At 49.6% G+C, this 25,972-nt stretch overlaps 1 protein-coding gene across 4 annotated transcripts; it reads left to right on the top strand.

Moving 5' to 3' along the window:
- On the top strand, positions 1-24,700 carry SGK2 (serum/glucocorticoid regulated kinase 2). Of its 4 annotated transcripts, none has more exons than XM_032294918.1 (14): positions 12-237; positions 5,390-5,639; positions 6,790-6,848; positions 7,564-7,613; positions 8,149-8,206; positions 8,400-8,483; positions 9,864-9,992; positions 11,558-11,670; positions 11,956-11,992; positions 13,029-13,115; positions 15,518-15,613; positions 16,851-17,006; positions 19,065-19,154; positions 24,247-24,700. In XM_032294918.1, exons 3-14 carry the CDS (start codon positions 6,813-6,815, stop codon positions 24,409-24,411), a joined length of 1,101 nt encoding a protein of 366 aa, XP_032150809.1. In that variant the 5' UTR covers positions 12-237; positions 5,390-5,639; positions 6,790-6,812; the 3' UTR covers positions 24,412-24,700. The 4 variants fall into 4 exon arrangements, with proteins under 4 accessions (XP_032150810.1, XP_032150809.1, XP_032150808.1 ...); XM_032294917.1 differs by having other exon boundaries at positions 16-237; positions 6,795-6,848; positions 9,861-9,992; XM_032294916.1 differs by having other exon boundaries at positions 19-237; positions 9,861-9,992.
- Positions 24,701-25,972: the final 1,272 nt, after the last annotated feature.

Genomic DNA, 25,972 nt, shown 5'->3' with positions numbered 1-25,972 from the left:
GGTTAATTAGTAACTGGAAGGCCCCAAAGCCAGCTTCCAGCAGGCAGGGCTGGGAGGTTGAACTTGAGCCGGCTTGGGAGCCAGAAGCGAGTGGGTGACAGGTCGCTCCTGACTGGGAAGGTTGCTGGGCAAGTCCGGGTTGTGCCTCCTCTCAGAAGGACCATGTAGAGAGAGAAGAGGGCAGAGCCGTGCATGGGGCTGCTCCCCAGGACCCGAGCTGGAACCTGGAGTTTTCAGGTGAGAGGTTCACCTGTGATAAGGATACCTGCCTGCTGGTCTGTTGGTCTCCAAATTGACTATTATCTAGCTAACATCCTTCCTAGTACCTTTTTTACTTTCTTTCCTTTCTCCCTTCCCAACTTCTTTCCCCTCTCCCTCCTTTCTTGCCTTCCTTCCCTCCCAACTAACTCTCTGCTTTTTCAGCTGCCTAATTTTCTTCCTCCTTAACTAACCAACTTACATCTTCAGTTCGTTTTGACTAACTTCATTTTTTCCTTTTCTAGCTTTCTAATGTCTTCCTGAAATTCCAGGCCATGGGCTCTGCAGTCAGATGGCCTGGGTTCAAATCCTGGTTATATCATTTATTAACTGTCTTGATCACGTCACTTCCCTCTCCTTGCCTCGGTTTTCTCCTCCGTAAGACAGGGATGATGATAGTTTCTAACCCATGGGGTTGCGGGAACAAAATAATATCAAGCTGGCACTTGAACTGGGCAGGTGTGTAAATGAACAAGTTACAGTGAAGACAGAGACAGCAGCAGGTGCCTGGGATCAGGGGGAGGTCTGCCTTCTAGGAAGGGCAATGAGAACAGATGAAAAGGTGAGCTGGAAAGACCAGGTTTGTTGGGGAATGTTCCAAGGAGAGAGAACTGTGTGACACTGCCACCCATTTGTCAGGGCCAGGGAGCTGTAAGCAGGTCCATGTAACAATGGGACAGAGGGAGGCAAGTCTGGGCTGTGACAAGTTAGGAAAGGGATAGGCTTGAGGACGCGTGAAGGGGCTCGCGTGGGAGTTCATGGAGTCTGAAGAGTCAGGAGAATATACCGATGTCCAGCTTCTGGCCAGAAAATTAGAACATCATGGTGCAAGAGAGAAGAAAGCCTTAGGAACTGAGGGCTGCTTGGGCATGGGGGGGTCACAGTCAAGGTGATGGGAGAGGATGTGATGGGCCATGGGCATGCCAGAGTTCCCACCAGGTTCCCACCAGGAACTTAGTACTTGAGTATTAACTCAACAGCAATATCTTGAGAAGGTTTACACAATAGTAGAAAGATAAAAGTTAAAATAACCTGCGAGTGGTCAGGCGTAGTGGCTCATGCCTGTAAATCCAAGCACTTTGGAGGCCAAGGCGGGCAGATCACCTGAGGTTGAGAGTTCAAGACCAGCCTGACCAACATGGTGAAACCCCGTCTTAAAAAAAAAAAAAAAAAAAAAAAAAAAACCTGCGGGCACGGTGGCTCACACCTGTAATCCTAACACTTTGGGAGGCCAAGGTGGGCTGATCACCTGAGGTCAGGAGTTTGAGACCAGCCTGGCCAACATGGTAAAACCTCATATCTACCAAAAATACAAAAATTAACCGGTGTCGTGTCATGTGCCTGTAATCCCAGTTACTCAGAAGGCTGAGACAAGAGAATCGCTTGAACCCTGGATGCAGAGGTTGCAGTGAGCCAAGATCGGGCCGCTGCACTCCAGTCTGGCGACGGAGCAAGTCTCTGTCTCAAAAAAAAAAAAGTTAAAATAACCTAAGCACCCTCTGTGACCTTGGGTCATGCCCCTCCAGTCTTTTTTTTGGCGGCTGTATTCACAAATGTGTATTCACATACATCTCTTTTGTTTTTCTTTTACAAAATTGATACGTCTACAATACCTACTATTTTGTGAAACTTGACTTTTTGCTTGATATTATATCACATATACGTTCCTGTTTTGGTTTATAGTTTTGGTTGTGTAATTTTCCGTTTTATATGTGTACCAAAATTTATCAATTCATTTATTGATTCATGAGTCAAATATGTACTGAGCACCTACTATATTCCAGGCCCTGTGCCCAGTGCTGAGGATTCAGTAGTTAAACAAAGTCTTTGCCCTCCTGGAGCCGATGTTCTACTTTGAGTTAGAAAGTAAAAACTAGAGGGCCGGGCGCGGTGGCTCAAGCCTGTAATCCCAGCACTGTGGGAGGCCGAGGCGGGTGGATCACTAGGTCAGGAGATCGAGACCGTCCTGGTCAACATGGTGAAACCCCGTCTCTACTAAAAATACAAAAAATTAGCTGGGCATGGTGGCGCGTGCCTGTAATTCTAGCTACTCAGGAGGCTGAGGCAGGAGAATTGCCTGAACCCGGGAGGCGGAGATTGCGGTGAGCCGAGATCGCGCCATTGCACTGCAGCCTGGGTAACAAGAGCGAAACTACAAAGTAAAATATAAAGCAGACAGAGTGTATAGGGATTGAGGAGGACTGGTATCAGAGTGATAAACACCCTGGTTGGCCCAGGACTATAGCACTGAAACCCATCAGTCCCGTCAAATCAGGATGACCCATCACCTGCAATCAGTACAAGCCCCTCCAAGAGGTGATGTTTAAGCAGAAACCTCTATAATGTTAGTGGAAAACGGCCATGCAGACCCCTGGGGGAAGAGTGTCATAGGCAGAGGGAAAAATAAGTGCAAGGGGCTGGAGGCCAGAGAGCAATTCGTGTGTTTGAGGGGCAGCAAGAGAAAGCAGAGAGGCTGAGGGCAGTCAGGAAGGAGGGCAGTGGAGGCCAAGGAGGAGATGGAGACAGCAAGACAGCAGCCAAGTCATATGGATCATGTAAACCTAGTAGAGGCTTTGTATTTTAATTCCAGGTGTGATGAGAAGCCACTGGAGTTTTTGAGCAACTAAGGCACATGATCTGATTTACATTTTAAGACTCACCCTGGCTTTCCATGGAGAAAGATTGTTGTGGGTAAATGGAGTGGGTGGGTAAATGTCATGGTAAAGGGAGTCAGTGGAGAAGCTGTTGCAATAATCCACGCAAGTGACGATGGGGGCTCGGGCAGGGCGACTGCAGCAACAATGGTGAGCAGCAGTGGTTTCTGGATATATTTTGAATGGGATTTCATGATGAAGTGGAGGTGGAGTGCGGGTGCAAGGCTTCTAGAGTGAATCAAAGTTGCTGGCTTGAACTTTTGAGTACGTGATAAGGCCATTATTGAGGCTGAAGACTGAGGGAGGAGCAGGGGCAGAGTGGAAGGAATGTGAATCAACACTTATGTAAGTCCAGAGTTCAGGAGAGAATCAGAACTAGGCTGGGCATGGTGGCTCATGCCTGTAATCCCAGCACTTTGGGAGGCCAAGGCAGGTGGATCACTTGAAGTCAGGAGTTTGAGACCAGCCTGGCCAACATAGTGAAACCTCATCTCTACTTAAAAAAATACAGAAATTTGCTAGGCATGGTGGTGGGCGCCTATAGTCTCAGCTACTCAGGAGGCTGAGGCAGGAGAATCACTTGAACCCAGGAGGCAGAGGTGGCAATGAGTTAAGATAGTGCCACTTTATTCCAGCCTGGGCAACAGAGCAAGACTCTGTCTCAAAAAACAAAAAAGAAAAGAAATAGGAAAAAAAAGAGAATCAGAACTAGAGAGAGAGATTTGGGAACTGACAAGTATAATTGGTTAAACCATTAAAATGGTAGCGATCAACTAAGGAACAAGTACATCTGGAATAGGCCCAAAGACTAAGCCCTGGGATAGGCCTGTGTTTAAGGATCAAAAGAGGAGGAAAATCCAGCACAAGAGATGGAGGAAGAGCAGTCAGTGAGCTAGAAGAAAAAAACCAAGAGTTCCTGAGCCAAATGGGGAACGTGAGAGCATCGAATCCTTCAGAGAAGTTGAGTATGATGAGGAGGAACTCATCACGGGCTTTGGCACATGGAGGTCACTGGCCCACGGTTTCATGGAAGTGTTGGGATGACAGCCTGTTTGGAACAGGCTCAAAAGAGAACAGGAAGAGAAGTGGAGACAAGGAGTCCAGAAAACTCTTTCAAGGAGTTTAACCGAAAAGGGGTACAAAGAAATGGGATAGTATCTGGACACGGTGTATGGTCAAGAGAGGGAGTTCTTGCAGCCGGCAAGTGTTCTGAAGTGCCCTGTGCTGGGACACTTAGGTGTCACTATCAGCACAATTATTTTGCTGTTATAAATAATGCTGCTGATTGAAGGCCACATCAGGATCTTGTTTTTGAAAAGAAATGTCCTTGCTCTGGGTATGTGTTATGTCAACACGACATCCTGCTGCTCATGAATTGGTTCCACATTTCTGTTTTGTTCAAAGATGGAAGGCTTTGATATTGTGCACTCGGGTTTTCTCTGGTCAACACTTGCAGATCCTCTGCATTTCAGAGCCCACAGAGAAACCCTGAGGCCACTGGCCTCAGTTCCCTCCCTGACCAACTTTCTGGGCCCTAGCACCATGTGTCCCTCCCCTGTAGTATACTGTAGCCACACAGAAAGTTCGAGAAGGGCAGAGCCTGTGGGCCCATCGACTCCTTCATTCCCCAGAACACCTGCCCACCCCTTGAGCTCCTAGGGAGAGGAAGGGGCCCTATGAATACCTAATGACCGCCCCAGGCAGTGAGGCCTCCATGAGCCATGGTGCTCTCTGCGACAGTTTCTTACACAGTATGAGAGCCATAGGCCCACCAGGCCTGCCCTGAGGACTGGGCCACAGTCCTTGAGGGGCCTGTAGGGAAAGGCCCAAAGGACCAGGTGCTCAGCAAAGACCAAGACAGGTCAGACTGAGCCAGACACCCAGGCTCCAGGTTCCTTCCTCTGAAACATGTGCAGGCTTTTGGGAGGCGGAGGGCTCTCAGCTGCCATGGCTGACATCTGTGGGAGCGCTTCTTCAGTTCCAGATGATCTACACAGGGATCATATACACAGGCCCCCTAGGTGTGAGCAAATTTGCTGATATACACCAATATGAACACAAATACACGATGACTTACCTATACACACATATTAATAGACACCCATACTGGTCTGAACACACACCTTCAGACATCCACATACAGACTCACACTCCACTGACATGTACTACACAGAGACACACTGAAACACATCCATATACACACCACACACGATGCACACAGTCACAGGTGCACAGACACAGGCTAACATAAATGTACAGATGTGGTCACACTGACACATACATGCGGTCATCTACGCAGACTCATACAAACAGACACAAATGCTTGAAACACAGAGCCACAGACAGACACACATGAAAGCACTCTATGCACAAAACACTTGCACAGCACACACCCTGACCCACACAGTCTAACAAGCCCCAGGGGTCTCCAGGGCTCCCCTGGGTCTATTGCCCACCCCTACCCCCCTCCCCTCCAGGGTGAGATGGTGTCCCTCAGGGAACAGAAGTCTCCAGTCCCATCTTAAGCTCTGCTGGATCCCGCGTGACATCAACCAGCCCCCTCACTGCTGCTGCCGCTGGGAGCTGTGATCTCTGTGCTGGGGCCGGCCGGCACCGGGCACAGACACTTAGGCCCTTGTTGGGAGAACAGAGAGAGGCTCTCTTGTCCACTGCCTGTCTTCGGTTCCAGCTGCTGGTTCTCCTAGAGGCCTCTCCTCAGATTTACAGGTATGTGGGACCTGGGAGGCCAGGGCCTGGCAGAAGGGCCATCAGCCTAGGAGAGGGAGTGGCAGTGTGGTGGGCCGTGTGGCATTGGTGAGGGGCAGCCTGCGTTTCCTTAGCCAGCAGTTCTGCAGCTTGCTCCTAGGGCTTGGCAGCGCTGGGCCTCTCAGAGCACCTGGGCTGGGGGAGCCTCTCAATTCAATTCCCCTTCACTTTCTCTGTTCCCAAGAAGGCCATGAGGTTGGTGCCTCCAGGATCCCTCTTGTAAAGATGGGAAGTCTCTACTCAGAGAGGCTGGGCCCAGGCCCCACAGTGGGCCAGGACTAAGGTCTCGGGATGCACAGTGCTGGGAGATCTCTCAGGTGAGATCTCTGCTCTCAGTCTTTGTCAAGCAAGGATGAGGTTGTGGGGCCCCAAGCAATCTGTGCCAGGGCCTGGGCACCCTGGCCTCCTCTCTGCTGCAGGGTGAAAACAAGGAAGACACTACTGCTGGCTTCGTAGATCAGCTGGTCACACCTTCTCTTTTTTGGTCCCAGATAGATGCTTGTCAGTCTTGAGTCTCTCTGTGGCCCCAGCCCAAGGCTTCCAGGGCAGCTGCCATTCCTGAGGCATTGGGCAGAATTCCTTCTGGCAAGGAGGTAATAGCACAGAGCCCAGGTGGGAGTTCCCACAGTAATTCAGGATTGCCATTGTTCCTTTATGGGAGTCCAGAGAGCCCAGCCTATGCTTCACAAACTGTGTAGCCTTAGGAAGGTCCTGTTTTAGGCCACAGGCCTTTCACCTGTGAAATGGGAGAAGGGTACAGACTTCATGCCCTGAAAAGGTCCTTCCAGCCCTGCTCATCTTGGACTTCTGGAGCTACCCTGGCTCACAGAGGTCTTGTTGCCCTGGCTGACCCCAATTCTTGAAAAGACTCAGCCTGGGAGGGGCCACACCCTGACCATCCCCCTCTATCCCCTCTGAGATGTGTGTTAGGAAGTCTGGGTCCAGGGATATGATGTCTTGTTCTGTCCATGCAAGGATTGCTTACCTCTGAGGTAGGAAACCCTCAGGCTGTGGCGGGTGCACAAGTAGGTGAGGCTGGAGAGGGCACTGGATGGGTGAAGTTGTCCCCCAGCACCAGCTCTCTCATGTCTATGCCTCCCTGTGCCCCCAGAGCACCCTGACCATTGCTACAGAATGAACTCTAGCCCAGCTGGGACCCCCGGTCCACAGGTAAGTAGTTCTTGGTCCCCCACCCATCATCAGGGGCTCACTTCCTCCCGAGGCTAAGGAAATCTGTGGAGACACCCACTAGGCCCGTGGGCTGTCCCAGACAATGTCAGGGGCTGACAGGGTCACTGCGAGCACTTAGAAATGAGCCAGAGGAGAGATTTAAGCAAGGGCTCCAAGATGGAGTGGAAAAATCATGGGATTTGTCATGAAGATACCTGGGTTCTATCCCAACCTGCTTGCCTGTGAGACCTTGGGCACCACCTCTCTGGGCTCAGCTTCCTCACCTATTCAATTAGCACAACAGCCAGCTGCCTCCCAAGGCTGTTTTGAGAAGTGGGTAAGATGGTGAATAAATGGATTGGTGGGTGGGTGGATAGGTGGACAGAAGGAGGGAGGGAGGGAAGGAGGGAGGGAGGAAGGAAAGGAAGGAAGGAAGGGAGGAGGGAAGGAAGGAAGGAAGGGAGGGAGGGAGGGTGGGAGGGAGGAATGAAGGAAAGGAAGGGAGGGAGGCATGGAGAGAAGGAAGGAAGGAAGGAAGGAAGGAAGGAAGGAAGGAAGGAAGGAAGGAAGGAAGGAAGGAAGGAGAAAAGAAGGAAAAAAAAGAAGGCAGGCAGGCCTAGAAGAGTCGTTGGAGACGGCGTCAGGGCCTGGGCCAGGAGAAAAGAAGGTAGCCCAGGACTAGGGACCTGCTGATTGCAATCACTTCTTTCTGTAGCCCTCCAGGGCCAATGGGAACATCAACCTGGGGCCTTCGGCCAACCCAAAGTGAGTTCTGGTCCCTCAAACACCTTTCCTACTTGACTCCCCTCATACCTGGTTCCCCTTGCCTTGGGAATACAATCCAAATTCTCTGTTCTAGCATTCAAGACTCTCTGCCATCTGCGCCCAGGACCTCCCCCCAGCCTTATCTCCCATGAATCCCCAGCCTCTGCCCAGGCTGAACCCTCTTCCTGCAATGCCCCCCAAATGTCTATGGTGTTAACAGCTCCCCACACTTCAGGCCCTTTTAGGGGGCTTTGGCTCCAGATCCCTGCCTCCTATGCAGGCCTTCTGTGCAGTATGTCTGGTTTTATCTTCACCCTGCCTGTTGTTTAACTTGTATTTGAGTTCCCCTGGGGCCAGGGTGAGTCTTACGAGCCCCCTCTTGGCTGGGAGAACATGGGGTTCTTGAGGGGTGAGGAGGCACGGCTTCCGGAAGGCTTTCCCCACTCTAAAGTTAAAAGGAAGCCCAGGTTTGCTCTCAGGCAGCAGGTTCCCAGAGCTTGCAAACACTGATCCGTGTTTTTTCCTCTTCCCCCAGTGCCCGGCCCACGGACTTCGACTTCCTCAAAGTCATTGGCAAAGGGAACTACGGGAAAGTGAGTGACTTGGTGAGGGTGGGAAGCCTGGGTCTTCCCTTCGGCAGCCTCTTTCAGTCTCTGCTGGCATTGGATGTGCAGAGAGAGAGAGCTCTCACACCTGCAGGCAAAAGCAGGGGCAGGTGGGAGGCCCTGCGCTGTTGTCAGGAATCCAAAGTCACCCACAGGGCCTCAGATTCGTGTTTCTGCTCAGGTCCTACTGGCCAAGCGCAAGTCCGACGGGACGTTCTACGCGGTGAAGGTGCTGCAGAAGAAGTCCATCTTAAAGAAGAAAGAGGTATTTGAGCCCAGACATGTCCTCTTCTGCTTCTCAAGCCCCAGGCTAGGGTGGCTTTCAAAGATGGGTCCCACCTCTGACAGGTCCATTGGGTTGGGTGCAGAGGTGGTCACAACACAGGGTAGAGGGGAGGTGGCACGCAGGGTGCTGGCCCTTCTTAAAGCAGGCCAAGCTACCTCACCATAGGGCTTTCAGGAAAACCAGCCTGGCTTTGGCTTCCCCTGGGAAACGCAATGGACAACGCTTCTGCCTGCTCCTATGCCAGCCTCCCCATCTGTATAATGTGGAGTTCCACTTTATTCTCTCTGAAGTCCCTTCATGCTATCAGGTCATCTGGCTGGAATGCAGTAGTGCAATCACAGCTCACCGCAGCCTCAAACTCCTGGGCTCAAGCAATCCTCCAGCCTCAGCCTCCCAAAGTGCTGGGATTAGAGGCATGGGCTACCATGCACAGCACATCATAGATTTCTCTTTCTTTGTTGAGATGGAGTCTCGCTCTGTCACCCAGGCTGGAGTACAGTGGCACAATCTCAGCTCACTGCAACCTCCGCCTCCTGGGTTCAAGTGATCTCATGCCTCAGCCTCCTGAGTAGCTGAGATTAAAGGCACCTGCCACCACTCCCAGCTAATTTTTGTATTTTTAGTAGAGACAGGGTTTTGCCATGTTGGTCAGGCTGGTCTCAAACTCCTGGCCTCAAGAGATCCGCCAGCCTCAGCCTCCCAAAGTGCTGGGATTACAGGCATGGGCTACCACGCCCAGCTCCATTATGGATTTCTTGATGCCTCAGCTGACCTGAGTTCCTTTAACACCTGACTCCATTAGTGGGCCAGAACAGGCCCAGAGAGAGGATTGCATAGGAGATCAGGGGACTCGGAGGAAAGAGTGATTAATGTTAACAAGGACTTTGTAGGGGGTGGGAATGGAAGATCTTCCTGGGGGAGGCAGCGGTGCAGCTGGCCTTGTTGTTGGGATTCTGATGGTCTGAAAAGAGGGTGCAACGTCAAGGAAGAGGAAATAGCACAAGCAAATGCATGAATATGGGTAGTGTATGGCTCCTTCCCTTAGGGACTCATTTATATAAGGCATCATACATGCTTTGCTTTTCACTCCAGGGGCAGAAACCATTGATCCAGGGGCTGGAGCTGCACCCACATGGATTAGCTTAGGATGAGGCTGACCACCCGGAACCTTGAATCCTAAGCAAGGAACTTGGGCATGGCTCCGAGGGCCATAGGGAGCCATTGTGGGTGTTTGAGCAGGGGCAAGGGAAAGTCCTGGGTAGGATGACTCCTCCCAGCAAGCTTATATGGGCTGTGCCGGGATAAAAGGGGCTGCTGTGGGCTGTGACGTGGACCCCTGTCTTTGTGACCCCACAGCAGAGCCACATCATGGCAGAGCGCAGTGTGCTTCTGAAGAATGTACAGCACCCCTTCCTCGTGGGCCTGCGCTACTCCTTCCAGACACCTGAGAAGCTCTACTTTGTGCTCGACTATGTCAACGGGGGAGAGGTGGGTGGGCCCACTGGGAGGCTTCCGTGGGCTGGCTCTCAGTTGGGAGCTGTCCATCCCACATGCCCACTGCATGTCAAGTTCTGGAATGATCTCACCTTATCTTACAATAGACCCACTTTGAAGCTGAAGAAACTGAGGCTCAGGGAGATAATCATTTGCTCAAGGCCACCCAGCCCATACCTGGTAGAGTCAGGATTTGAATTCAGGTCTGTTAGACTCCCTGCCATGATGCTTTCTTGCCTTCCTCATTCAGAGTTGCCCACAGAATCGCACTTTAATAGACCTGGGAAAGGCCAATGTTTGGAGGAGCTCATGGTCAAGGTTTCTAGTGCTCCCATTTTACACCATAGGCCACAGGGTAGGATTGACTGGTCACTGTGGTAAACAGAGACCTGAGGCCACATGGTGACCCAGAAGCACAGCTGGGATAAGCGGGGCTCCCTCCTGGGCTTCACTCTGTCTCTCTGGTCAAGATGGCAAAATGTAATAGGGCTCCACTCAGTGACCCCAGATTTAACTTGCGTGACCTCATGCCTTTCAGAATGATGCCAAGAGGTGAGTTTTGTTTTTGTTTTGAGATGGATTCTCACTCTGTCGCCCAGGCTGGAGTGCAGTGGTGCGATCTCAGCTCACTGAAACCTCCACCTCCCAGGTCCAAGCAATTCTTCCGCCTCAGCCTCCTGAGTAGCTGGGATTATAGGCGTATGCCACCACACCCAGCTAATTTTTGTATTTTTAGTAGAGATGAGGTTTCACCGCATTGGTCAGGCTGGTCTCAAACTCCTGACCTCGTGATCCACCCGCCTCGGCCTCCCAAAGCGACCGTGCCCAGCCGGGGTTGTCCTGCATCCCTAAGTGAAGGGCTTTCCATACCAGCAAAAAAGTCCAAAATCATTGGCCCATGGGTGGATCTAACCTGGGCTCAGTCTGACAACCGTATCATCTTATTGCCTAGATTCATGGAAAAGCATATTTTTGAACCACAAAGGTTCAGATGCCAGCTCTGCCAATTATAAGCTACGTGACCTTGGGCAAGTCACCTAACCATTCCGACCCCTCCCAGCTTCCTCTTACATGAAACTAGCATAACATTTGCACCTTGAAGGTTGTCATGAGGATTAAGAGATGTGAAAGGGCCTGACTTGGAACCTGGAACACAGGAGGTGCTTAGGCAATGCTAACTCATCTCTTTTTCTGCTGACTCTTTGGACACCCGGGACTGCTGTGTGGGGGCAAGGGCCAGCATGCACTCTTTTCGTATGAAGACGCTGCAGATCAGAAAGGGAGTGAGCTGGGCAGCTGTACAGGGTGGGGAGCACATGGGCCCTAGTCCTACAGCACCCACCCAGTAGCTCCTCTCACACTCCTCCTCCCACACCCCTCCTCCCACACCCCTCCTCCCACACCCCTCCTCCTCCCACACTCCTCCTCCCACACTCCTCCTCCCACACTCCTCCCACACCCCTCCTCCCACACCCCTCCTCCCACACTCCTACTCCCACACCCCTCCTCCCACACCCCTCCTCCCACACTCCTCCTCCCACACTCCTCCTCCCCTCCAGCTTTTCTTCCACCTGCAGCGGGAGCGCCGGTTCCTGGAGCCCCGGGCCAGGTTCTACGCCGCAGAGGTGGCCAGCGCCATTGGCTACCTGCACTCTCTCAACATCATTTACAGGTGAGGCCTGCCTGTGGCTCAGAGCCAGGACCAGGCCCTTCTTGCTCCAACAGCTAGGGGTTGTGTGGACCCGAAATCCTGATGAAATCCTGGTGGGCTTGGTCCTTTGTGTTGGGTGGGGTGGGAGTCTCCTCCTCTGAGGTCCAAGTGCCCAGCCTGCCTGGGCTCTCCCTCTGCATCTCTGGAAATCTCCATGAATAGTTCTCCTGCCAGGACCTCAGGTCTCCAACTCTCCTCACTAAACAGCCGAGACACCTCAAGGCTCTTTTCTCTTGTTTCCTGCAGAGACCTGAAACCAGAGAACATTCTCTTGGACTGCGAGGTTGGTGTGTGTGTGTGTGTAGGGACATGGTTGGACAGGTACACTATCTGACCGTGAGTCTGTGTGCATGGGTGTGCATGCATTGTACACGCATGCATATAGGTAGAGGAGTCATTTGCATATATGTGTGCATGTGTGTGCCCATGCACGTGTACACGCATGCATATATACACCCTGTGCACATGAGACTGTACATGCGTATACATATATATATATATATATATATGTGCATGCATGTATACAAGGTCTGTAGGGGGCCAGGCGGAACCAGGTGGAGGCTGGTGGATTTTGTCTTAGACTGGGTTCCATGGAAACAGACTGTGAGATGGAGAGCAGGCAGAAGCCTCATTGGGGAACACTCTCAAGAGACAGCACTTTTAAAGGGGTGAAAAAAACCAGGATTGGGCAGAGGAAGCAGCTCACCTGCATTGTGGTTGCAGGTGGGGCCTCAGCTGATCTTGCAGGGGTGGGGAGGGCCTGAGCTGGGAAGCTGTCTAGGATTGTCCCAAACTGAGGGAAAGAGGATGGGCCCTTGTGTCCCTGGACATGGATTGCTCCTAGGGAGGGGCATAACTTTGGGTGCGGGCAATGTCCTAGCAGCAGGGGGATGGGCATAGGCATAGTTCTTCTGTACCGTGGTTTCAGAAGACGGGATCCGGGCAGAACCCCATAGTATCTACTCACTGTACCTTCCTGCCCAGCTGCCACAAGGTGTGGTTGCTTTCTGTGTCCCCAGCCTCTGCCTAGGGGGTTTCCATCCAGAAGGACATCCTGGAACTGCCACTGGTGTAGGGGTAGGTCTGAGTCTGTAATGAGCTGTGGGCAGACAATGGAATGCCATGTGCCCACCTGGCCCCCTGTGGTGCTCCTGGCATCCAGCCCAGGAGCTCTGGGTTGGAGTGGAGCCTCCAGTCCATGCCTGGGCATCAGATCCCACAGCCACTGCTCTGGGGTATGGCATCTGGGCTTTGGGGTTAGGCTTGGCCATACCCTTGGCTCATAGCACCCTCCAGCCCATGCCCTCCCTCATTCTCAGGGACACGTGGTGCTGACAGATTTTGGCCTCTGCAAGGAAGGTGTAGAGCCTGAAGAGACCACATCCACGTTCTGTGGTACCCCAGAGGTAAGCGCAAGCATCCCAGGAGAGAGCAGGTCATGAGTGGGTGAGGCCACAGCTCCTGATTAGAGCCAACAGGTTCTAGTGGAGGGGACTCACTCCTTTGACCCAAACACTTCTCCAGTTGGCTGTACACTGAACCTTGGTTTCCTCATCTGTGTAATGAGGGCACTAGCTCTAGAACTGCTGAGACCCAGACAGCTAGCCACTGGTGAAGCTCTATCACAGTGCCATCCAGTAGAAACAGAGATAGAAATGCAGGCCAGGCACGGCGGCTCACACCTGTAATCCCAGCACTTTGGGAGGCCGAGGCAGGTGGATCACCTGAGGTCAGGAGTTCCAGACAAGCCAGGTCAATATGGTGAAACCCCATCTCTACTAAAAATTAGCCAGGCGTGGTGGCGTGTGCCTGTAGTCCCAGCTACTTGGGAGGCTGAGGCAGGAAAATCGCTTGAACCCAGGAGGCAGAGGTTGCAGTGAGCCAAGATTGCGCCACTGCATTCCAGCCTGGGCAACAAGAACGAAACTCCGTCTCCAAAAAAAAAAAAAAGAAAGAAAGAAATAGAAATGCAGACCACATATACAATTTAAAGTTTCCCAGCAGCCACATTTAAAAAGTAAGAAAGTCACAGGTGTAATTAATTTTAATGACGTATTTTATTTAACCCAATATATCCAATATTCTCATTTCAGCATGCCATCAGTATAAAAATGGTTGAAATATTTTATTCCTTTTTTTTCTAACTAAGTCTTGGAAATCTGGTGTGAATTTTACACTTATAACCCATCTCATTTTGGAGCAGCCACATTTTCAGTGTTCGATAGCCACGTGTGGCTAGTGGCTGCTGTATTGGACAGCACTGATCTGCAGGGTGAAGTCCACATGCAACAAGAGGGCCTGGCCTGTGAATTAATACAGGTCCATGTCCCTCTTCCAGCTGCCAAGAGCCCGGAAGGTTACAATTTGCAGATCTCTGCAGTCATTCAGACATGTCTATGTCCTGCCAAGGTCTCTCTGCAGCCCTGGAGTTAAAACCCTTCTTTGAACTCCCACCAATCTTGGACCTTAGACCTTGGACCTGAAGGGGTCCCCAGTGGCTAGACAGATGTCAGGGTGAGGGTTGGAGGGCTGAGGCTACAGACTGGGAGGCTCCTCCCCACCTGGCATGAGACAGGACCTCAGCTGCTCTCTTTTTCTCCACATGCTGGAAAAGCTGGGTCTTAGATCTAATGGCCTCTTCACTTTGGCTCTAGCATGGCTGTTGGTCGAATGACCTCTCTGAGCAGGAGCCATTGTCCGTTTGTGTATAGGGGGTGGTGTTTGCTGGATAAAGCCAGCCCCGTGAAGCCTGACAGCCCAGCCATCCCTTCCGTGGACATTGCTAGGGATGGGAGCAGAGGATATGGAACCCCAGCTCATGTAGGAGACATGTGGCCCCAAAATATCACCTTTACCATGACTCAGCCACTGCCGTGGTGTTGGGGGGCACAGGCAGGAGTAGACATGGTTGGTCCCATTGTTGGTGGGCCAGCACGTATGTTAGCATCTTAGAACAGCACCTAGGAGGGATTCTGCATCCTCATTTTTTGGATAAGGAAACCAAGCTTTTGAGAGATTTAATGACCTGCCTGAGACCACACACCAACTAGGGCTCAGGCCTGTATGACTCTGCCCTTTCCTAGACCCACACAATCTCTCAGCGTGGCTTTTCCTTTTGCTGAGACCTTGCCCCCAACTCACTGGCAAGGACCCCAGGCTAAGAAGTCAGTAAGCCGTTTTTTGTCTCTTTGCATGCAAGGCATAGAGGCATGGTGTGCATTCACTTATCAATATGAGGTTAGGGGTCCCTGCTCCTTCCTGACCCTTTCCTCTGACCCTAGGGTTTCCAGCACAAGGATACGCCGCATTTACTTACACTCACATTAGACTCCACATCGCACCTTGAGAGTACTCCCAGGGCCTTCCATTCCCAGGACACGGATAGCCTGTTGAATGCCTTTGCATAAATAGAAAAAGGCATCCCCTCCGGGCAGACTAATCAGAAGAAGCACCCCTTGAAACAAAAATAAAGTTGCCAGATAATACCTCTGAACTAGGGCTGCGGCTTGGTGGATGGATCAGCCACGATGGCAGCCCCCTTTACCCCTTTGGCTGGTGCTTTTGCATGGTATGCAGCATGTGTCTTGCACAAGGCAGTCCTGGCTGACCTCTACTATGTCCCCAACACATGGCAAAGGGCCCTGCACAAAGCAGGCCTTTGGTGAATGGCGGATGAATGAACACATGCACAGCTACAGAGCATCACAGCAGGGGCAGCTCCTGGTGATCTTCCTCCAAGTGCCTTATTTACAGATGAGGCCACTGAGGCTTAATGACATTTCAAATAAGTGTATTTCCCTTCTCACAGTACTTGGCTCCTGAAGTGCTTCGGAAAGAGCCTTACGATCGGGCAGTGGACTGGTGGTGTTTGGGAGCAGTCCTCTACGAGATGCTCCATGGCCTGGTGAGTTGGGGGTAACCATCTACAAGAGCCATCTGGCTAGGAATGCGTCTGTGCCTCATGTGGTCTACACAAGCTCTGCCCAGGAACATGAGCAAGTCATCTCTTCATTCCAGATGAAAACAGTTAACGCCAAAGTGAATATCAGGATTTTTTTTCCCCCAATAATGTTAGTTTAGTCCAGGGACAGTGACTCACACCCGTAATCCCAACACTTTGGGAGGCCAAGGCAGGAGGATCACGTGAGGTCAGAAATGTGAAACCAGCCTGGCTAACATGGTGAAACCCCATCTGTACTAAAAATACAAAAAATTAGCTAGGCATGGTGGCAGGCGCCTGTAATCCCATCTACTCAGGAAGCTGAGGCAGGGGAATCACTTGAACTTGGGAGGCAGAGGCTGCAGTGAACCAAGATTGCACCACTGCACTCCAGCCTGGGTAACAGAGGGAGACTCTGTCTCAAAAAAAAAAAAAAAAAAAAAGAAGAAAAGAAAAAAAAGTAATTTAGCACACACTGTCTCACCTCGAGTGACTCAAAATAGCCTTTAGAGGCTGACACAGCAGCAAGTGGAGTTATTCATATTTTGCTGACAGGGAAATTGAGACCAAGAGAGATTACAGTCCCGATAGGTTGTGGGACCAACCCCTGAGCCCAGTCCTAGGCTGCCTGCTTAGGTGGAGGCATGTGTAGATTTGCCCCAGGCCATGCTTTGCTTTGGAGCGGTTTCACCAACGTAGCTTGGTCTCTAGAAAGGAACAGGCTCTGTGGAGTCCGGACAAGGAACAGCTGGAAGAGGAGTGGGAGGAAGAATAGTAAGAAAGAGAAGTGGACCCTGGATATGGTTTGGGGCCTGACTTTCTTCCTAACTGTGTAGCATAATTGCTCTGAGCCTTGTTTTCTTCTCTGAAAGATTACATCCTCTCTTGGAGCATGGTTATGAGGCTGGACTGAAATGATGAAGGTGAAAGTGCAAATGTTGCCAAGTGCAAAGTTGGTGCACAAGCTAGATGAAAAGAGATAGGCCTCGTACTGGTGGGAAAAGACTTCTGGCCCTCCTAGCAACTCTCTCCATTGTGCTGGAAGCCTGGAGTCCTGTCTCTTTCCAATCTGCCACGTGACCCATTGCACAAGACAGGGGTCATGCTGAATCCTCCCAGCTGCCCAGCTTGCTCCAAGTCTCCCCGGGCCCGTGTCCACCTTTGCATGGTGATCCTCCAGCTGCTCTCCCTCTCTCACCAGCCGCCCTTCTACAGCCGAGATGTGTCCCAGATGTATGAGAACATTCTGCACCAGCCACTACAGATCCCTGGGGGCCGGACGGTGGCCGCCTGTGACCTCCTGCAAGGCCTTCTCCACAAGGACCAGAGGCAGCGGCTGGGCTCTAAAGCAGACATTGTAGGTGACCTGCCGTGGAGCAACGGCCCCCATGGGGCTTGCAGCTTCCTGTAGAGTCAGCTCAGAAGCACATTAACACACATCCTGCTGTCCTCTAAAACCAGCTGCTGCTCACTCGTTCACTTGGAAATTCACTACTGCTACTAGCGGACTACTTTCTCTAGTCTAGCTGTCTTAGTCAGTCAGTATTTACTAAGCACCAACTATGTGGGAGCATTGAGCTAGATGCTAGGGATTCAACAGGCTTAGTCTCTGCCCTTATTAAGTTTGGAGTAGGGGCTGGGTGTGGTGGTTCACATCTATAATCCCAGCACTTTGGGAGGCCAAGGCGGGCAGATCACCTGAGGTCAGGAGTTGGAGACCAGCCTGGCCAACATGGCAAAACCTGGTATTTATTAAAGTACAAAAATTAGCCAGTCATGGTGGTGGGTACCTGTAATCCCAGCTACTCAAGAGGCTGAGACACGAGAATTGCCTGAACCTGGGGGTGGGTAGAGGCTGCAGTGAGCTGCCATGGGCGACACTGCACTCCAGCCTCGGCAACAGAGTGAGACTCTGTCTCAAAAAAAAAAAAAGAAAAAAAAAGATGAATGGACTATGAGGCAGACTCCCCTGGTTCAGATCCCCCCTTCACCACTTACTAGTTACAGGACCTTAGACATATTGCTTAATTTCTCTCTGTGAGCCTCAGTTTCTCCATTGTAATAACAGCACCTAACATAGCTGTTTTGAAGATCAAATGGACTAGTATTGATGTATGCAAAGCACTCTCATCAGTGTCTGGCACACAGTAAGTGCTTCTTAAGTGTTTGTGCCAAAAACTTTGCATTCCAGATACTGTGAATTGTAACAACATTTAGGGCATCCGCTGCCCATTCCTGGCCAGCTTAAAGAACAGGGGCTTCCATGAAGATAGGTCTGTTCCAAGCAAAAATTTGCATCTTAAAAAATATGTATGACTCTTAAAATAAACTATACATTTATATAGATCAAAATTTAAAGGGTACAGAAGAGTATACAGAAAAAGTCCTTCCAGCCACGCAGTTGCTCAATTCAGAGGCAACCAGTGTTGCCAATTCCTTGGGTATTCTTTTGAAGGGTTTTTTTTTTTTTCTTTTGAGACAGAGTCTTCTTCTGTCACCTAGGCTGGAGTGCAGTGGTGTGATCTCAGCTCACAGCAACATCCACCTACCAGTTCAAGTGATTCTCCTGCCTTAGCCTCCCAAGTAGCTAGGATTACAGGCACACACCACCACGACTAGCTAATTTTTCTATTTTTGTAGAGACAGGGTTTCACCATGTTGGCCAGGTTGGTCTTCAACTCCTTACCTCAGGTGATCCACCCGCCTAGGCCTCCCAAAGTGCTGGGATTACAGGTGTGAGCCACTGCATCCAGCCTCTTTTGGAGATATTTTGGATCTGGGTTGTTAACCAGCCCACTGGGCTTTCTGATATAGGGAGGTGGAGAATAATTATTTGAGAAACACAGGTAGAGGATGCGATAGAAAGTAGTTGGTGTCAATGTTGATTTTGATTAGGAAAGGTGGTGAATCATGACCAGGGCTGAGTCCTAAAGTCTGAGTGTCTGGGAATCTGAAGGTTTCTTGGGGGTTTTATTTTTTGAACCTTCCCTAGTGAGTTGATTTAGTCTATTTCTCTGGTTTGCATACTGGAAAACTCAAGATGTACAGAAGCAGAAGGGGAGGGGTCCCTAAGCTCCCGCTGGCACCACACCCCCAAACCCCACAGCAGATTCTGCTGTCTGATTCACAGACATGTCCCCAAAGCCTAGCAAGGCGTAGGTGCTCAGAGAAGTTGTTCAGTCAATCGTTTTGGAAGAAATAGATGCTGTAGTGGGGAGAAGCGTTTGGAATCTGAATGAAGGGAGAGGCTTGGCTGCAAAACACTCTCTTGTCGCAGGAAACCAGCCAGAACTGCAAGTTAATTTCCAGTTGACAGCCAGTTGCTGGTGGAGCTCTGGAGGATGTGGGGGTGAGGGGAGAGCACCCATCAGGAACGCTGCTTCTAACCAGCACCTTCTTTCTGCACTTCCTGCAGCTTGAGATTAAGAACCATGTATTCTTCAGCCCCATAAACTGGGACGACCTGTACCACAAGCGGCTAACTCCACCCTTCAACCCAAATGTGGTAAGAGGTCACAGCATTCTAGACTCTGGATTTCCAGGCTGGGGCAGCTTGCTGTGTGTGCCAACTCTCCTCATCTAGTTGGGAAAATTGGGGGTCCAGGAAGCTCAGTCATTTGTCCAAGGCTGCACAGTCAGTTAGAGGCAGAACTTGTCCAGACTGCAGGTTCAGCTCTTGGATAAAGAGCCATGTTGCTGCTCCTTTATCTTTAGCACCAATAAATAATCCTCACTGCAGAGCCTTTTACAATTTGTGAAGTGCTGTGTGTCACGGAGCACACCCACACAGGGCCAAGCCCTTTAGAGACATTTTATCTTTTCCTATTTGTAAACTTTTCCCTGGTAATAAAAATGATATATGTTCTTACAGAAAGTATGTAAAACACTGGCCAGGCGTGGTGACTCACGACTGTAATCTCAGCAATTTGGGAGGCCAAGGCCAGCGGATCACTTGAGATCAGGAGTTCAAGACCAGTGTAGCCAACACAGTGAAACCCCATCTTTACTAAAAATACAAAAATTAGCTAGGTGTGGTGGTGCACCCCTGTAATCCCAGCTACTCGGGAGGGGAGAATCACTTGAACCCGGGAGGTGAGGGTTACAGTGAGCCAAGATTGTGCCATTGCACTCCAGCCTGGGAAACAGAAGGAAATTTTGTCTCAAAAAAAGAAAAAGTAAAGAAAAAACAATATGTAAAACAGAAAAGTTTAAAGTAGCAGTGGGGAAATGCTTATTATGCCACTACTTAAGGAAAACCAATGGCATATTTCCTTCCAGTCACTTTTCTGTGTGTGTGTGTGTGTGTGTGTGTGTGTGTGTGTGTGTGTGTTTGTGTCTGTGTGTGTTTTACCTAATTAGGTCCTACTTTATAATATCTCTGTGTGTGTGTGTGTGTGTGTGTGTGTGTGTGTTTATCTACCTATTCATCTATCTACAGATCTTCCTCCTGGTTTTTGTTTTGTTTTTTTGTTTTTTAGCTAAAAACTATAATTTCCTCATGTCCTAAAAAATTTTATAAATATAATTTTTTTTTTTAAATATAAAGACGAGGTTTCACCATGTTGGTCAGACTGGTCTTGAACTCCTGACCTCAGGTGATCTGCCCACCTTGGCCTCCAAAGTGCTTGGATTACAGGCATGAGCCACCACGCCTGGCCATAAATATAATTTTTAGTGGCTGAATAATATTTCAATCTTATGTTGGTGGCATAGTTTACTCCCCCATAATGGCAATCATATGGTTGTTACTATGTTTTTTCTTATTATGATGTGCTGACGAACAGCTTTAAGTATATGTCTTTACCCAGAATTCTGGTCATTTCCTTAAGATGGATTCCAGATGGGGAATTGTCAATGCTAACATTTTTGGATTTTTTTTTTTTTTTTTTTTTGAGACAGAGTCTTTCTCTGCCACCCAGGTTGAAGTGCAGTGGCGCAATCTCACATCAAGCAATTCTCATGTCTCAGCCTCCTGAGCAGCTGGGATTATAGGCATGTACCACCATGCCTGGCTAATATTTGCATTTTTAGTAGAAACAGGGTTTCACCATTTTGGCCAGGCTGGTCTTGAACTCCTGGCCCCAAGTGATGTACCCACCTCAGCCTCCGAAGTGCTGGGATTACAGGCATCAGCCACCGAGCCCAGCCATTTTTAGGTTCTTTTTTTATTTTTTTAATTTGTTTATTTATTTTTTAGAGGCGGGGTTTCACCATGGTCTCAATCTCTTGCCCTCGTGATCCGCCCGCCTCAGCCTCCCAAAGTGCTGGGATTGCAGGCGTGAGCCACGGCGCCCGGCCCATTTTTAGGTTCTTGATTCGTATTGCCTGTTGACTGTGTGGAAAGGCGAACCATCTACTTCCTACCAGCGGCACCTGCTGGAGAGTTCTCATCTTACTCGCACTCTGAGCATGTGTTGTTTCTGGTTTTTTCTTTGCAAATTTGGTAAGTATAAAAAACAGCATCTCTTAATTGTTTTAATTTATATTTGTCTTATAGTAAAGACGATTAGTTTTTTGTTTTTTTTTTGAGAGGGAGTTTCGTTCTTGTTACCCAGGCTGGAGCGCAATGGCGCGATCTCGGCTCACCGCAACCTCCGTCTCCTGGGTTCAGGCAATTCTCCTGCCTCAGCCTCCCGACTAGCTGGGACTACAGGCGTGTGCCACCATGCCCAGCTAATTTTTTTTGTATTTTTAGTAGAGACGGGGTTTCACCATGTTGACCAGGATGGTCTCGATCTCTTGACTTCGTGATCCACCTGTCTCAGCCTCCCAAAGTGCTGGGATTATAGGCGTGAGCCACTGCGCCTGGCCAAGATGATTAGTTTTTAAAATTTATTTATTTTTTGAGACAGGGTCTCACACTATCACCCAGTGAGAGTGCAGTGGCATGATCTCAGCTTACTGCAACCTCCACCTCCTGGGCTCAAGCCATCCTCCTACTTCAGCCTCCTAAGTAGCTGGGAGGTAGGTGCCACCATACCTACCTAATTTTTATTTTTTGTAGAGATGAGGTTTTTATATGTAGCCTAGGCTGGTTTTGAACTCCTGGGCTCAAGTGATCCACCCCCTCAGATTCCCAAAGTGTTGAGATAACAGGTGTTATCCACAGCACCTGGCCAGTTTTAGTTTTAATTTTTGTTTTTATTTGATTTGAGATGGAGTCTCACTCCGTTGCCCAGGCTGGAGTGCAGTGACTCGATCGCGGCTCACGGCAACCTCTGTCTCCCTGTTTCAAGCAATTCTCCTGCTTCAGCCTCCCGAATAGCTGGCAATGCAGACATGTACCACTACACCCAGCTAATTTTTGTATTTTTAGTAGAGATGGGGTTTCACCATGTTGCCCAGGCTGGTCTTGAACTCCTGACCTCAAATCATCCAGTACCTTAGCCTCCCAAAGTGCTGGGATTACAGGCCTGAGCCACTGCGCCTGGCTTTTTTATTTTTTTGAGATAGAATCTTGCTCTGTTGCCCAGGGTGGAATGCAGTGGCGCAATCTCAGCTCACAGCAACCCCTGCCTCTCCAAGTTCAAGCAATTCTCATACCCCAGCCTCCTGAGTAGCTACAGGTGCTCAGCACCACACTTGGCTAATTTTGTTGTTGTGTTTTTAGTAGAGATGGGTTTTCACCATGTTGGCTAGGCTAGTCTGGACTCCTGACCTCAAGTGATCTGTCTGCCTCTGTCTCCCAAAGTGCTAGTTTTACAATGTTAATTAGCAGTGGCAGTATGAATGAAAGGAGTCCTATCTGAGGTAGACGTGTGATGTTGTGTTGTCAACCTGTAAAGTGAGGTGTCAAGCCTCTTCGATCAAAACAGCCGGCATACCAAACACTGCCAATGTTAATTCACCATCTACATTTCTCCTTTGGTGAATTACCTATTCATGAACGTGTCTTTGAGCACTGGATCAGATAGGATACACTCAGGTCAGGCACCAGAAAAGCTTCTTTTCCTTGGGATTTTAAAAAGACAGTGAAGGTAATGTCAAGTGTACACCCTGGAGAGAGAACCAGACATGGAATACTAGGCAGAGATGCATAGACTTTAGAATGAGACACTCTGGAGCTGTATTCCTGATTCTGTCACCTAATACTTGTGAGGCCTTGAGTAAGTTGCCTTAGTATCATTTTCTTCTAAGGTCAGGATGCACATTCTGGTCTTGGAACTCTGAGTCCTGGGCTGGGACTGCCTTGCCTTGTAGCCTTATTTAGAATCTGAAAACTGTATCTCTTTGGTTACACAGACCAAGTGTATCCTATCTGATCCAGTGCTGAAATCTGCACACTAAAGCAGATTTACAACCCCTTCCCCTTACTTACCTGCTTACTTCATAAAACCCAGGCCTCCTCCACAGAGAGACTGTATTGGTTAGCTCTTGCTGCATAACAAGCCACTTCAAAGCTAGGTGGCTTAAAACAACGATCTCTTGGCCAGGGATGGTGGCTCATACCTGTAACCGCAGCACTTTTGGAAGCAGAGGCATTAGCATCTCTTGAGGCCAGGAGTTCAAGATCAGCCTGGGCAACATGGCGAGACTCCATCTTTACAGAAAAATAGAAAATTAACCCAGTGTGGTACTGCATGCCTGTAGTTCCAGCTTCTCAGGAGGCTGAGGTGGGAGGATCACTTGAGTCTGGAATGTTGAAGCTGTAGTGAGCTATGATCATGCCAGTGCACTCCAGCCTGGGTAACAGAGCAAAAAGGACCTTGTCTCTTAAAAAAAATTTTTTTTGTTCAGATTCTATGTGGTTTTTAAAGTCTGGGCCAGGCCAGCTGGTCTCTGTGGAGCTCTCTCATGTCTGTGATCAGCTGGCAGGACAGTTGGCGGTTGTTGATCTAGAATTGCCTCACTCACATGCCTGAGTTGGCAGGCAGCCAGGGCAACGGAGTTCTTCATGAAGGCTCTCACACTCCAGCAGGCTAGTCTGGGACTGTTCACACGGTGGCTTCAGGGTTAGAAGTACAGCCAGAGAGCAACTCCTGACGTGCGTTTTTTAACCCTCCGCTTGTGTCATATTTGGTAATGTCCTGTTGGCCTAACCAAGTCATTTGGCTAACTTCTATTAAAGGAACGGAGAAATAGATTCCACCTCTGGATGGGAAGTGGGAAGTTTGTGATCATTTCTGTGATCCCCTCACAGGTCTTCCTCCAAAATAGCAAGAGCAGCCTCCGTTAATCTCTGCCATATTACCCTATTTTATCTTCTTCATAGGACCTATAGCCATCCTAAGTTATCTATTTGTAAACATGCTCATTACCAATCCTCCTACTCCCCTACACAATGTAAGCTCCATGAACGCAGGGGCTCACTTTGTCTTGTTCTCCTGTGTTCCCAGTGCCATAAACAGTGCCTGGTAGGCATTCACTAAGTGTATGTTGATTAACTGATTTATCTAAGGATTGGTGTGGAGGCAGAATGCCAGGGGGTGAGAGGAATCAAATGATTAATGTAAATGCACAGGAAAGTGACAGTCAAGTACGGATGACTATGTAGCATGATACACTCAGAGAGGCCTGACACCCCTCTTGGAGGATTTGGGCTCCTTTGGCAGCTCTGACCCTGGTGTTGTCTTCTCATCGTTGGTTTTTATTGACAGGCAGGACCTGCTGACTTGAAGCATTTTGACCCAGAGTTCACCCAGGAAGCTGTGTCCAAGTCCATTGGCTGTACCCCTGACACTGTGGCCAGCAGCTCTGGGGCTTCAACTGCATTCCTGGGATTTTCTTATGCACCAGAGGAGGATGACGTCTTGGATTGCTAGAAGAGAAGCACCTGTGAAACTACTGAGGCCGGCTGGTATTAGTAAGGAATTACCTTCAGCTGCTAGGAAGAGCCACTCAAAGTAACAATGGCTTAAATGAGAAGCAGGTTTATTTTTTCCACCACATAAAAGAAAAATAGTATTATGGGGTCCAGCGCTGGTAGGACAGGTCATCAAATTCTCAGATGCTGTATTTCTGCTCTGCCATCCTTAACAAATGGTTTCCAATATTAGGTTTGCTACAATGTGGTTATTGGCACTCTAGCTGCCAATTTTGTGTTTGAGGAAGGGAAAACAGAAGAAAGGGGAGAAGAGCAAATGGGCACTTTTTGTTTGAGACGGAGTCTTGCCCTGTCCCCCAGGCTGGAGTGCAGTGGCGCCATCTCGGCTCACTGCAATGTCCACCTCCCAGGTTCAAGCGATTCTCTTGCCTCAGCCTCCCAAGTAGCTGGGACTGCAGGCGTGCGCCACCATGCCCAGCTAATTTTTGTATTTTTAGTAGAAACAGGGTTTCACCATGTTGGCTAGGATGGTCTCAATTCCTTGACCTCGTGATCCACTCACCTCGGCCTCCCAAAGTGCTGGGATTACAGGCATGAGCCACCACACTCAGCCAAAAGGGCACTTTTAAATAGCTTTCCCCAAAAGCCCTACCCAATGACTTCTGCTTCCATCTCAGCAACCACCCTCCCCTACCTGGAATGGAGGCTGGGAGATGTGGCTTATTTGCTGGATACGTGTCTACCCTTAATAACAAAGGGGTTCTGACACTAAGGGAGAAGGGGAGAATGTTGGGTAGGCAGCCAGCACTCTTTATCAGAGGTCCTCTTGGTGTTTGGATTTTGATCTCAATGTGTAAAATGACAGAGCTGTCACAAGCTCATAGGCTGTCAATATATCTTATTCTATGTTGATTATGTTTGTCTTTGTTGTGGGTAGTATTGGACATTTGTTATTGGGTCTGGCTGCCTGGTATCTGAATCCCTTCCTGTCTCCAGGGAATCCCCTATTTTATGGGACTTCATGAGAGGCAATAACTACCTCTATTTAGAGTAGCTGAAAATGCTAGACACTGACTTTCCCAGCCTCCCCTTAGCTAGGGCCAGGCATGGGGACCAGGGATGCACCTGTGCCAACCTTTGACTCAGGGAAGGGATCGGGAGTGCTCTTTTGTGTGGTAACTGGCAACAGTACCTGCAAAATTGAGTTCCTGGTATAGTAGTGGCAAGGATGCAAATTGTAGCAGTTGGTGCTCAGTGGCAGCAATACCGTCAGACCAGCCCTGCAATGTCATTCCTGGAAGCCTCAAGTCTTTTTTTTTTTTTTTTTTTTTTTTTTTGAGATGGGGTTTCACTCTTGTTGCCCAGGCAGCAGTGCAATCTCGGCTCACTGCAACCTTCGCCTTCTGGGTTCAAGCAATTCTGCCTCAGCCTCCCGAGTAGGTGAAACTACAGGTGTGCGCCACCACATCCAACTAATTTTTTATATCCTTAGTAGAGACAGGGTTTCACTGTTTTAGCCAGGCTGTTCTCCAACTCCTTACCTCAAGTGATCTTCCCAC

Source organism: Sapajus apella, unplaced genomic scaffold (genome assembly GCF_009761245.1).
Source record: "Sapajus apella isolate SASKATOON/1434 unplaced genomic scaffold, GSC_monkey_1.0 scaffold33, whole genome shotgun sequence".
Lineage (NCBI taxonomy): Eukaryota > Metazoa > Chordata > Mammalia > Primates > Cebidae > Sapajus > Sapajus apella.
This window is presented reverse-complemented; position numbering and strand designations above follow the sequence as displayed.

Coding starts and splice junctions, on each gene's coding strand:
- SGK2 (XM_032294917.1), top strand. CDS start 6,813: ATGAACTCTAGCCCAGCTGGGACCCCCGGTCCACAG. Junction 8,207..8,399: donor GCAAAGGGAACTACGGGAAA/GTGAGTGACTTG, acceptor GTTTCTGCTCAG/GTCCTACTGGCCAAGCGCAA. Junction 11,671..11,955: donor TCTCTCAACATCATTTACAG/GTGAGGCCTGCC, acceptor TGTTTCCTGCAG/AGACCTGAAACCAGAGAACA.